Source organism: Corvus kubaryi, unplaced genomic scaffold (genome assembly GCF_017639235.1).
Source record: "Corvus kubaryi isolate FWS band 111438036 unplaced genomic scaffold, C.kubaryi_AGA036_p1.0 37944, whole genome shotgun sequence".
NCBI lineage: Eukaryota > Metazoa > Chordata > Aves > Passeriformes > Corvidae > Corvus > Corvus kubaryi.
Window position 1 is genome coordinate 16527 of NW_024581152.1, and position 12259 is coordinate 28785.

General features: G+C 63.4%; 2 protein-coding genes across 4 annotated transcripts in view; both read right to left on the bottom strand.

Moving 5' to 3' along the window:
• Positions 1–249: 249 nt before the first annotated feature.
• On the bottom strand, positions 250–5261 carry LOC121672112 (SH3 and cysteine-rich domain-containing protein 3-like). 3 transcript variants are annotated; one of them, XM_042044632.1, is made up of 12 exons: positions 4093–5261; positions 3280–3346; positions 2631–2895; positions 2376–2473; positions 2084–2159; positions 1882–1973; positions 1705–1771; positions 1439–1488; positions 1224–1318; positions 923–974; positions 636–773; positions 250–409 (listed from the first exon to the last, which is right to left on the bottom strand). In XM_042044632.1, exons 1-12 carry the CDS (start codon positions 4830–4832, stop codon positions 311–313), a joined length of 1839 nt encoding a protein of 612 aa, XP_041900566.1. In that variant the 5' UTR covers positions 4833–5261; the 3' UTR covers positions 250–310. The 3 variants fall into 3 exon arrangements, 2 of the variants coding, with proteins under 2 accessions (XP_041900566.1, XP_041900565.1); XM_042044631.1 differs by having other exon boundaries at positions 2631–2898; XR_006018776.1 differs by having other exon boundaries at positions 319–409; positions 1727–1771; positions 2631–2898.
• A 234-nt stretch (positions 5262–5495) lies between these two features.
• Positions 5496–12259, bottom strand: part of LOC121672111 (R3H domain-containing protein 2-like) — a 15806-nt gene continuing 9042 nt past the window's right edge. The window contains 12 exon segments of the mRNA XM_042044630.1: positions 5496–5934; positions 7389–7473; positions 7571–7671; positions 7758–7902; positions 8050–8219; positions 8832–8859; positions 8861–8933; positions 9359–9513; positions 9827–10062; positions 10494–10620; positions 11184–11426; positions 12012–12101. Of these exon segments, the coding sequence (XP_041900564.1) occupies positions 5591–5934; positions 7389–7473; positions 7571–7671; positions 7758–7902; positions 8050–8219; positions 8832–8859; positions 8861–8933; positions 9359–9513; positions 9827–10062; positions 10494–10620; positions 11184–11426; positions 12012–12101 (1797 nt within the window). The 3' untranslated portion in view covers positions 5496–5590.

The following is a 12259-nucleotide window of genomic DNA, read 5'->3' on the forward strand; positions in this document are numbered from 1 at the left end:
GAGGCACCTCCTGTCCCCCCATCCTGCCCCGGTCCTGGGGGGGGACAGCTGCCCCAGGAACCCCATTGCTGGAGGCAGCAGGAATGGGGGTGCCCTTCCCTGACCCCATACCTGTCCCGCAGCCAGGGCTCCCCATCCCAATCCCGGGGTCCTTCCATTCCCCATCCCGAGGGTCCCCTGTCCCCATCCCTGCTCTGCAGCCGTTCTCTCCGTCCCTGTCCCCATCCCCACCCCACAGCCAGCGTCTCACCGCCCCCATCCCAGGGGTGTCTCTGTCCCCATCCCGGGGGTCCCCCCCTCGCAGCCCCCCTCAGATCTCCTCCAGGAAGTCCACAGGGAACAGCCCCACTTTGCGGCCGGTGAAGACTTTGACGTAACCGTTCACCTCCTCCCCCTTCTGCACCACGATCTGCAGGCGAGAGGGGGTCGGGTGAGACCCCCGGGACCCCCCAGAGCGGGGGGAACCCCAGGTGTGGAGGGGTCGGGGCAGAGCAGGTCTCACCCAAGGGGGGGGGGGGGGGGGGGTGGGGGGGGGGGAGGGTGATGTTGGTTGTGGGGTGCAGCCGTGATGGGGGGCTTGGAGAGGGGCTGGGGGTCCCCGGGTGGTGATTGGGGGGGGGGAGGTCCCGTCTCACCTGATCCTTCTTGAGCGTGATCTGCCCGATCTCCCGGTTGCCCACGAAGGAACGCGTCACCTTGTGCACCCGCTCGCCCGCCCGCACCCGGATGATGAAGTTGGGGGGGAAATACCCGATTTTCTCACCGATCTTTCCCTGGAAGGAGGAAGTGGGGGAGTGCAAGGAGGGGTCGGAGCCAATCCAGGGGTCTCAGATCACCCCCTGCCAGGCTGGGAGTTGACAGCAGGTTCGGGTGTCCCCCCTTTCCCAGCCGAGCTCTTCCTCCCGCCGCACACCAGCCTCACCCGCCACCACTCCTCGTTGGAGTCATCGACCACCGTGATCTTCTCCCCCGGCCTGGAAGGGAAGGAAGGGCTCTCTGAGGGGGGGCAGGACCCCCGGCCGTGGGAGACCCCAAGGAAAACCGCTTTTCCTGCAGAACCAGCTCCTCGAGCCCCGTATCTGGCAGGGGACACGCACAGCCCATGAGCTCAGGGACAGGCAGGTCCTGCATGGAGCAGCTCAGCCTTGGGAAATCCACAGAACCACATCGAGCCAAACACCAAAAGCGTTGGGAAAGAGCCCGGGACAAGGCTGGGAACTCACGGGAAGTCCAGGTCGTCCTTCTCCAGGGCTTTGAAGCGATAAAGTGCCACGAAATAGTGGGACTGCAGGAACGCCCCTGGCTGTGGCTTCTTGCTCTGGGGGGACACAGTGGGGTTTGCAGTCCCAGGGGCTGCAGGCAGCCCCGAGGATCCCAGCAGGGAGATCCCACAGGCTCTGTCCATAGTTTTGGGGTGCAGGGCAAGGATGAGGGGTACCTTGTCATCTGTTGGGCTCTTCTCAGCCTTCTTGTCCCCTTCAGAGGCACCTGGGAACGGGAGGAGGAGGTCACACCTCTCCTGGTGGTGCCTCCCGAGAGTCTCCTCAGCCAACGTGGGGATGCAGCAAGAGCCCCAGGGTGGGGACCTGAACCGGGGACCCTCTTTCTGCAGGGCACACCCACCCTGCTGACCCCCTCAAGATCAGCCAGGGGCTCCCTCCCTGTCCCATGGGCTCAGCCCCCAACCCTCGGCCCCATGCTCACCACCCTCGGCTTTGCTCCCCACCGGCTTCGTGGCCTCCGACTCCTCGTCCATCATCGCAGCCAAGGGCTGGAAGGCACAGAGAGCTCTCAGGGAGTGCAGCATGGGGGGCCTGGGGGGCAGTGGGGTGCTGGCACCGCACCCGCTGGAATTTGGGGAGGGCCCGACCCCACACTCACGTTCTTCTTGTCTTCCTGCCCCTTTTTGCGCTCCTTGTTGGCCATGATGACGCCCGTCCGCAGCGTCTCGAACACGGGGTCGCTCCTGTTTGCGGGGGGGGGCACGGGAATGGTGAGGGGGGGGTCAGGGATGGGACACGAGGGGATGGGGCACTCCGGGGTGGGTACCAAGGGGACGGGGCGCCCCAGCACGGGGACTCACAGAGCTGGTCCTTGGTGCCGGCGTACTGCTGGTCGCTGTAGAGGGGGGAGCTGTACGCCCGGCGGAACCCGGGGGGCTGCGAGGAGAGAGGGGGGGTCGCAGCATCAGCCACCCACCCGGACCCATGGGCCATCTGTCAGAGCTCGGGGACCCCGTAAAAGGGATGCCGGGGTCCCCCTCTGAGCCAGGAAATGACAGGGGTGGTGGCACCTTTGTCCTGCCCGCGGGGGCCGAGGTGGCCGCTCCCGGAGGTGCCCGAGCCGGGGGCTGGAGGCGGGGGGGTGACACTCACGATCTTGCCGAAGCAACGCTGCATTTCCACGTAGGACTGGCAGTGGTGATGGATGTTGGTCTTGCAGTTCTTGCACCTCAGGCCAAATTTGTTGTTGACTGGCGGGGGGGGGGGGTGGGGGTGGAAAGGAGAGGGAATGTGACACTGCAGCTGTGAAACGGCCGGGACAGAGCCCTGGGCAGCCTTGGCCCCCAGCCTCAGCCCTTCCCGCGGCCCCTGGTCCTGCCCATGGCCCCCAGCCCCCTCAGGACTCACGGACGATCATGCGGGCACAAACATCGCAGAATTTGGGCTTTTTGAAGTAATGATCTTTGAACTTGTGGGGTTTGTCATTGACAAGTTTCTCGGGTTCGGGAGGGGGTTCGGGCTCCTCCTCCTCTTCCTCCTCTTCGTCATCCTCATAGATGTAGTAGATGGGTCCCCCCGAGGGGCTGACCAGCTCCCCGTTGGGTTGCGGCTCCAGCGCCGGCTCCGGCTCCTCCTTGGGTTTTCGCTGGAAAAGTTGCTTCAGCTTCTGCAGCTGCTGGGATGGAGAGGACGGATGGTGCGCGGCGGTGTGGGGAAGGCAGGAGGGCAGAGACCCCGTGCCTGGCTCCTCACCCCAGTGCCTCGACCCAGAGCCCCCCTCCACAGCGGGAGGAGACCCCAGGAATGCTCTGAGGACGGCGACCCTCCTCCCAGTCCCGTGAAGTCCCCACTAAAGGGAAAACTGTGGCTCCTGGGCACCTCATAGATGTGGGCACGCCAGGGAAATGCCAAGCTGGGAAATGCCCACCCAGCAGCCGGCTGGATCGGGGTCCCACCAAGCACCCCCGGCCCCCAAAGCCTCCTGCGGCTGCGGCAGGATGATGATAGAGAGGGGGCTTCCCCACTCATCCAAACTGCCCTGTGGACACCCACTTACCCGGCTCTTGGGTTTCCCACCTGAAGCAGGTGAAGCTGGTGGCTCTGGCACCTCCTTCTCCGTCATGCTGCGAGGGGAAGAGACACAGATGGCGTCGGCGGGGGCAGGTCCAGCTGCAGGAGCCCGGCAGGGGCTGAAGCGGTCAGACCCTGCTGGGTGGGCAGTGCCTCCCCTTCCCCTTCCCCTGCCCGTCCCGCAGCCGCTGTCCTGGCGAGGGCTGGTTCTGCCAGGGGAAACCCCGGGGTCACTCCCACCGCCCCTCCCGCAGCCCCTGCCCCGGCCAGGGCTGGTTCTGTCCAGGAGAGCCCCAGGGCCAGGCTGGAGGAGGCCGGTGCCCAGCCCAGAGCGTGGCACATCCGCTGACTCGGGGACGCGGTGCCAAGTGCTGTGAGCCAGCCCCTGGGCCACCTGCACGTGCCCACCTCGGCCTGGACATCCCCATCTCACCGTGAAACCGCAAACGGTGCCTCAGATGAGCACAACGGGGGACACTGATGGGCATCATCCGGCTTTCGGCTGCCACCGGGGCAGGAGCTGCTCCCACATGCCCCAAAGCCATCCCGATGCCACCTTTGCCAACCCTCCCTGCAGTGCTTCCACCCAGACCTCGCTGTTTTTGGTGATACCCACCCCCCAAGCCCCTCCAGCCCCATGGAAACCTGCCAGGAAAACCATCGGGAAGCAGCAACGGAACTGGGGAGCGCTGGGGCGAGGGGCGCTGCGGGCGTGGGGCACCCCGAGGCCCTGCAGCAGCGGGGGGGACCCAGGGTGGGCACGGCCACGGCGAGGGGGGCCACACACGGGGACACTCACCCTGTGCTTGGAGTTCTCGCCCTGCGCTGGAGAACCCCCCGAAGGGCGGGCGGTGCCGGGGCCCCGGTGGCTGCAGAGCCCCCAGCCCCCCGTGCCCGGCGCGCGGGGAGGGCGGCAGCCGGCCCGGTCCCGTGGCGAGCGGAGTGACAGGGCAGAGCAGGACGACAGCTGAGCGGTGGCGGGGGCTGACGCCGGGAAATTGGAGCCCCAGCGTGCGCCGGGAGGGAGCGGGCGGAGGAGCCACCGGCTATTTGCGTTGGTGGTTGCTGGGCGTGCCAGGGGCCCCCCCAGCCTGGCATGGGACGGAGAAGGAACCGGGCACAGCGAGGGCTCCGGGAATCGGGCACACGGAGGGTTCCAGGGGCTGGGTACACCAAAGGCTCCAGCCTCGGTGTCTCCACTCGTGCGTTGGAGGCCCCCGAGGCTGGGGGGTCACCGGGCAGAGGGGCAGCAGTGGGGTCTCTCATGGGGTAGGAGTGGCTGCCTCGCACCCTCTGGCACCAAATCCTGCTGCTCCAGGCTCTGCTGGGATGGCGGGAGCTGGGATCCCACTGCTGCCGGGCTGCCTGTGACAGGAACAGGACCCTGGAGTTCACGGGCACCTCGGGGTCCCTCGGGTCCCTGCCTGGCTGTGGGTGGCAGTGAGGTGGGAGCTGGCACAAGCCTGGGGTTGGAGCCCCCCCCCCTTCCTGGCAGCTCTTACCTGTCCGGCTGTACCTGCCCAGGAAGGTTGGGAGCATCCTGCTCCTGCCAGAGGCTCTGGCTGTGCCAGCCCAAATCCTGTCCCCACCTGCACCCACCAGCTCCAGGTGCTGCTCCTGTCAGCAGGGATTTGATGCTTCCTGGCAGGGCACACAGCTGGGGCCACTCCTGGCCTCATTCCTGCCCTGAAACTCCACAGCTGGATGGGGTCATGGACATCTCTCAGGGGAGTTCAGCCCCAATCCAGATGCTCTGATCCCAGCCTGGGTTCCGCACTTCGGCACACCACGGGCTCACAGCCCTTGGACATGCCAAGCTGGAGGGCAGCACTGGGCAGGACCATCCCCCTGCCAGTGTCCCTTCTGCTGTCCCCTCACCCCCCTGAGGCAGCACAGAGCCCCCAGCCCTGGCACTGGCAGAGAACGGAAAGTTACATTCGAGTGATGGGACAATTTTCCTTTTTTTTTTTTTTAATTTAAAAACAACCCCCCAAATAAAATAAAACCAAAAATACCCCCCCGCAAAATAATAATCCGATTAAATAAAATGTGCAGTGAACATACCAATCAACACCTGTATGTGCGGTCCAACACAGTGCTTAAACAAAACCATAGACACAGGGGAGGGGGGCGGGCACGGGCGTCACTCCAAAAATAATAATAATTAAAAAAAAAAAAAAAAATCAACTTCTTGTCTCTTAATTATGTTCATATAAATATATCAAGGAAGGAGGGCGAGAGGAAGGGAGGGTGGGAGGAGAAGAGGCCCAGGGGAGTGCCCGGTGCCCGCGGGAGCCCTACTGGGAGCTTGCCCGCTCCAGCACCCGCAGGTCGTAGTTCTTTTTGGCCACGCGCAGCTTGAAGCGGCTGAGGGAGTTGTTGAGGCGGAGGGAGGCGTTTTGGGCAGCCAGAGGGCTGGGGAACACGGCCACGATGGTGTATAAGGCAGCGAGGTCACTGTGCCTGCCGTTCTCCGGAGTCCCGCTGTTGTCCCCGCCGCCTCCGTCCCCGCGGCGCCCCTGAGTCTCTTTGAGCCACTGGATTTTGGCACCGGCCATGGCGAGCTGCGTGAAGAGCTTGTCGGCCTCTGTCCGTGTGATGCCCTCGGGCAGGTCCGTCACCTCCAGCACCCGGCCCAGCACTGCGGGGAAGGAGCCTCGTGTCACTGGCCAGGTCCTGGTGGCCCAGGAGCCACCCCGGCCCCAGGCTGGAGCACCCACCTCTCCTGGGCACAGCAATGCCACGCAGTGCCAAGCTGCCCCCGCAGCAGGAATCGATTTTTTTTAAGCCAGTCACTTCCCCTCCAAAGCATCCCTACCTGCTCCCTGGAATGCCCCATCCCAATCCCTTCTCGTGCCCATGCTCTGGTTCTGCTCCAGGAGGAGATGTGGGTATTTCCCAGTGTCCCAGGGCTATGGGGACACTCCTGGTGTCCTTAGGACAGCTGGGCAGTTCAGGCTTTCCCAGGGGCCCTGCCTTTCTATCCCAAACCTCCCGTATCAGGACTGGGAGCCAACCCCACGCTCCCACCCTGACCCTGGGAGGGAGAATGGCTGCACCCATGGAGGGTGGTGGCACTGAGTGTGCCCTGCTGGTGGTCCCCAAATCCCTCTGCAGCTCCTGGGCCCTCCCTGATGGTACCTAAACCCCTCTGGCAGCTTCTAGCTCTGACCTCTGCCCCTGCCCCAATGGTACCCAAATCCCTCTGCAGCTCCAGCCCCTGCCCAGCAATCCTCAAACCCTTCTGCAGCTCCTGGACCCTCCCTGGTGGTACCCAAATCCCTCTGCAGCTCCTGGCTCCAGCCCTGGCCCTGGGCTTAGCAGAGCTGCTGAAGGGATTCTTTGCTAATATTAACGTGGCACGTACGGACCATGCCAGGGCAGGAGGGGGGTAGGCAGCTCTTAAAGGGCCCCTGCAAGCAGCTGCTGGTGGTGACACGGAGGTGACATGGGGGACATGCCTGAGGCCTCCAGAGGGTCAGTGAGAGCTGCTCCATCCAAGCTGTGGGTCCCTCCCTCCCCGAGGACCCAGCGGAGACACCCCGGGCATGGGGCGTCCTTCAGAGAGAAACGACTCACTGGGACCCTCAGCCCTCACAGCCACGCCGGGACATCCCAAATCCCAAAGAGGAGGCTCTGAAGCTGCGGGCCCCATGGGAAAGGGAAACATGGATGGGAAGAGTGACTTGGGAAAGCAACGGTGGGAAATGAGATCTCAGTGTCTGGACACTCACTTTCTGCTGATAAAGAGGAATAAAATCCCAGTTCTGCCAGCTCCACCTGCTCCGTCATTTCCACCCTCTGAGAGGCAGGAACAGGACCCAGGTGTCCTTTTCCTCCAGAGGTTTTACTCCCTGTTCTCCCACCTCCCTCGGGGCACAGCGGGCTGGGGCTGGATCTGCTGCACCCCCAGCCTGGGCTCACCTGGACTGGGGGGTGTTTGTGGGTGTGGGGAGGAAGGACTGGCAGGAGCCACTGTCCAAAACCAGCACGGGGTCCTGTGGGATGCTGGCTTGGGCAAGGATGGCACCTGGAGTCTCCAACATCCGTATGTGGGGACATCAGAGGGCAAAGGGGCTCGAGGGGGTCACTTGCCTACGTCACTTGTCCCCAGGTCGGTGGACGCTGACTTTAGGGCCTGTCTCTTGCTCCGGTTTCCGTGCTTCATTCCGGTCTGCCCCTTGAAGGATAAAAAGGGCACCCTGTCACCTCAGGGGACACTGTGGCTTCACAGAGCCACAGAAGGGCCAGGAAAGGACGGCCTGGCCCGACTGTACCTGGTGTCCTGTGTAGCTGGGCTGGTTGTGGAGCAGCGGCGGGGGACACAGGGACAGGTTGTACTGCAGCGGCTGGCCCAGCAGCGAGTACCGCCCGTCACCTGCACAAGGAGCCCGAGTTTGTGGGATCCCGGGAAATGCCGCAGCATTCCCAGCCCCGAGCTGGCCCCACACACCTCCCCCTTACCTTGTGCCGGGCCCATGGGCCGGGGGAACTGTGTGAGGACGGGGAGGGGGCTCAGCCCCGTGCACACGCTGTTGAGGTTGGTGACGGGCGACGGCGTCGGGGACTGGGTGGGGGATGTGATGGGGCTGTTCAGCTGGGTGCTGGCCTGGGGGAGGGACAGTGTCAGACACCCCCAGTGCTTGTGACCACTCGCACACCTGCCTTGACCCCATGGGGTAACCCCCCACTCCTCACCCAGCCCACCCCGAAGGCTGAGCTGCCTCCTTCCCGCCCCTCCCAGTCCCCCCAGTACCTGAGCACTGGTGTCGGGGTTGTAGAGGTCTCCTGGCTTCTGCCCCCGCTGCTCCAGGCTGTAGTACTTACAATGGCTCCACTGCACCACGGGGGGGTTCTGGGGGGCCTGGGGGCCGTTGGGGACATTCAGCTGCATCACCACCACACCGGGGCCTGACGGGGACACCCCTGGGGACAGACACAGGCACAGATGGCTCTGCTGCTGTGGGACACGGGGCACCTGCCCGGCCCTGCCACTGCACACCCTTCCCTACGATCCCGCTCTGGACTCTCTCCTCTGCCACTCCTGCCTTTCTCCAGCTGCAAAAACCCTACCAGGAGCTGCTGGGGATTCCTCTCTAATATCAAAGGTTACATCTGGGAGTGATGATGATTAATTCAGGAGAAATGGGAGCACAGGGGTCAAGCTGATGGATGGCAGCTCAGTGACCGCTCTGAGCATCTCCACAGAACTCCAGGCAAAGGCTCTGAGCACGGATCCAGGCACAGACCTCCACCATCCCAGTCCAGCTTCTGCCCCAGCTCGCTCCCAGCAGCCGTGACAGGGAGCAGGAATCCCGAGGCTCCCCATCCGCAGTTCTTCCCGCTCTCGCCAATCCACAGCTCCCTCCACCCCCCTGCCCACCACGGCAGGGAGATGCCAGGCACGAGCCAGTGCCACATCCTGATCATTCCCAGACTAAGGAATCCCCTTGCACAGAAGCTGCCAGATTTGGCCGTGATCCAAAAGCTGATCCCACCCGTGCAGTCGATGCCAGCCCTGCCCGTGGCCCCTCGTACCTGAATACTGCTGCTGCATCTGGGGGGGGGCTGCAGGGCGCCGGGGACTGCGGCATCTGGTACTGCTCAGAGCCAGGAGGCTGCAGGAACCCCACGGATGGGCTGTGGGGCAGAGGGCTCAGGTGAGGATGGGGAGGAAGAGCTGGGGCATCTGCGCAGGTAATTCGCAGCTCCCTCTTTACTGGGACGGCTGGGCACATGGGAGCCTCTGGAGAGGGCTGGGCACATGGGAGCCTGACACGCTGGTGGCCAGGAAGCCCTGACTAAGGGAGCCAGGAATGGACAAGGTCAGGGAGGAGCAGCACTTGTGGCGCCCAGCCCCCTCCAGCCACAGGAGCAGGGTGTGCTCACAGCAGGATCATCATGGAATCACCAAACACAATCATGGAACCTCCCGGGTTGGAAGGGACCCACAAGGATCATCAAGGCTGACTCCTGGCCTTGATGGGACACCCCCAAAACCCCCACCGTGGGCACAGCACCCCTTTCTCCCCCAGGCAGGCCAGAACCCCCAGGCAGAGCTTCACCTGGTGCCGTTCTGCTGGGCAGTGGGGATAACGCTGTAGTAGATGGGGACCCCTCCAGCCTGGAGCCCCCCCTGCACAGACTGGCTGGCTGGCACAAGCACCGGCTGCTGGAAGGGCTGCTGGACCACGTTCTGGGACTCACTGGCCATGGGAACCTGGGCAGGGAGGAAAACAGCAGGTAACAGGTAACAGAGCAGGGGGAACAACCAAGGTGAAGAGATTCCAGGTGGTTTTTCCTTACAGCCCAGAGCAACCTCACCCAGGCACAGGCAGCCCCTCCCAGAGATTCTCCCGGTCCCCCTGCTCCAGATCCATCCCAAGGATTCCCACATGGATGTGCCCTCCCCAAGCTGCCCTGTGAGCAGATCCCCACCTCGGGCTCCATCCCTTAGGCACAGGAACGGGGCACATCCTGCACAGCCGAGGCCCCCTCCCAGCACCCCACGCTGGGCAGCAGCAGATGCCCACCTGGTACGAAGGCAGCGGCGTGTACTGCACCATCAGACCTTGCATCTGGCTCCCCATCCCACTCCTCTGGCTGCTGAGGAGCCCGGGGGGCTGCGCCTGCTGCACCCCCATCACGCTCTGCATCTGGCCCCCCATGTTGTTCCTCTGGCTGTTGAGGAGGCCGGGGGGCTGCGCCTGCTGCACCCCCATCACACCTTGGTATGTTTGCTGCTGGTTGGACATCATTGGCTGTAAACCTGCCAGAACAAGGTTTTGATGGAGCAGCTTCCCAGTTGGACACAGGAAACAGCCCCAGATTTAGGATTTAGGGAATCAATTCCTGCTCTGCTCCCACCTCCTGCTAAAGAGTGGGGAAAGGGCTTCCCTTAGAGCAGATGTGAACACACCCAAGGGAAGCTCCTGGCTTTAAATCCCCCTGGCAGCCCCTCAGTGGGGCTTAAATCCACCTCATCCCCCCTCCAGTGAGCTGAGAGCAGAGGGAGGGGAAGGACTCAACAGCCTCTGCAAATGGAGGCATCCCAACCTCCCAGCCAAGAGGCAGGTCCAGCAAAGAGTGGGAGACAGGGAAGAGTGACCTGGCCCCACACAGCACACGGGAGATCTTTGGAGCCAACAAAAGCAACAAGAAAGGGAAAGCTGCCCCCATCCCCGCTTTCCAGCCCCTTACCTGGCTGCTGGGACTGCTGGGGGAGTTGCTGTGGGTGCTGGGAGCTGTAGGCCACTGGGTGACTGAGGGGTCGGTATTGCTGGCTGGAGTTCGGGTACTGCCCGGGGGGGTAGTAAGAAACCTGAATCTATTGGGGGCAAGAAAACACCATGGTGAGGACATGGCAAGGGGCAGGACCAAGAAAGCTGGTCCCCCAGGACCAGTTTTCTCTCTCACCTGGCCTGGCTTCTGCCGAAGGGAACCACCCAGGGCTTTGGCTCTGGCCAGCTGATGGCTCCTCGGGGAACCGCAGCCCCTTCCCGCGCCTCCCAGCCTCCTCATCCAAGCCTTTCCCAGCACAGTAGTGCAAGAGCACAGTAGGCACAACTCTCTCCTCACAGCTCAGGGGACAATCCTAGAGGTCACAAAGCCCTGCAGGACCCCAAAGAGAGCTTAGAGGTGTCAGCCCTGAGTCCGGCCACTGTCCCTCCCCCGCTGCTGAGAGCCAGGAGTGGCCCTGGGGGTCCCAGGTAAGAGCCTCGTGAGCTCAGAGGGACACGGGGATCATCCTGTGCCTAGCAGGGGAGCACGAGACCTGGAGCCTGGACCCCCGTGGATGGATCCATCACCAACTAGCAGCAGAAAAAGAGGGACCCACTCCCCAGCAGTCCCTGGCCTGGCAGCTCTGGGGATGTCCCCTTGTGTCCTTACTTGCTGGGGAGGCTGAATGTAGCCCTGGGGCTGCAGCACCTGCTGAGTGGGGGCCGTGTGCCCCGAGGCGGAGTAGCTGGAGGTGGGGATGGGTTGCCCAGGGGTTGCCATGATGAATCCTGTCTGCTGAGGGTGCTGGGAGATGAGGGATGACTGGAACATCGCCGAGGAAGGATCTGGGGCTTCCGTCGAGCCCTGTCGGCTGAGGCTGATCTGCCCGAAGGGGCTGCTGAGCTCGTCGGCCTGGAGTGGGATAAGGGAAGGATGGAGGAGGGTGGCACGTGGGACAGCAGCAGGGAGGACACAGCTCTGCTGGTAAATGCAGACCCCTTCTCCCTGCTCTGGGAGCAGCTCCCCCAAAAAGGCCCCCACACATGAGCCACAGCCCCAGAGCAGCACAGGGGGACATGCGAACTGGGGGGGCCAAACGCTCAGCAGACACGGGGGACACTGCGGGGTCCCACGCAGGCAGGGGTGACTCCAGCCCAGCGGCCACGTCCCACGGGGCACACCATTCCCAAAAGATCCCGGTGGAGACAACACAGGGGCTTGGCTGAGCCCACAGGGCGGCCCCAGACCCCAGCACTGAGCACAGGCATGGCTGGGGAGCTCTGGGCTTGGAATTTGCTCTTCCCAGGCTCTTTCCAAGAGCTCCACTCCAGCAGCAGTGCTCCCGTGGCCTCGGGCATCCCGCTGCAGCGCAGAGCTCCGTGAATCCCAGCCCCAGGGGGTGGGTGTCCGGGACGTACCTGATCAGCACAAGCTCACACAACACAAACACAGCACAGAGCACAACAGACAGTGCAGAAGAGGAACTGGGGTTTGTACCAGGTTGTACTGCTGGGGTGGAGAGACTGGCAAGAGGACTTGGGGGCAGGAGCTTGGAGAGTACGGAACGGGCTGCAGCGCCGGGACCGGCTACGACCAGCAGAGAAGGGAATGGAGGGAGAGGAAAAGGGGAATAAAAAGGAAGGGAGGGAGGGAGGGAGGAAGGAAGGAAGGGAGGACGGAAGGAAGGAAGGAATTCGAAAGGAATTCGGAAGGAAGGAAGGAAGGAATTCGGAAGGAAGGAATTT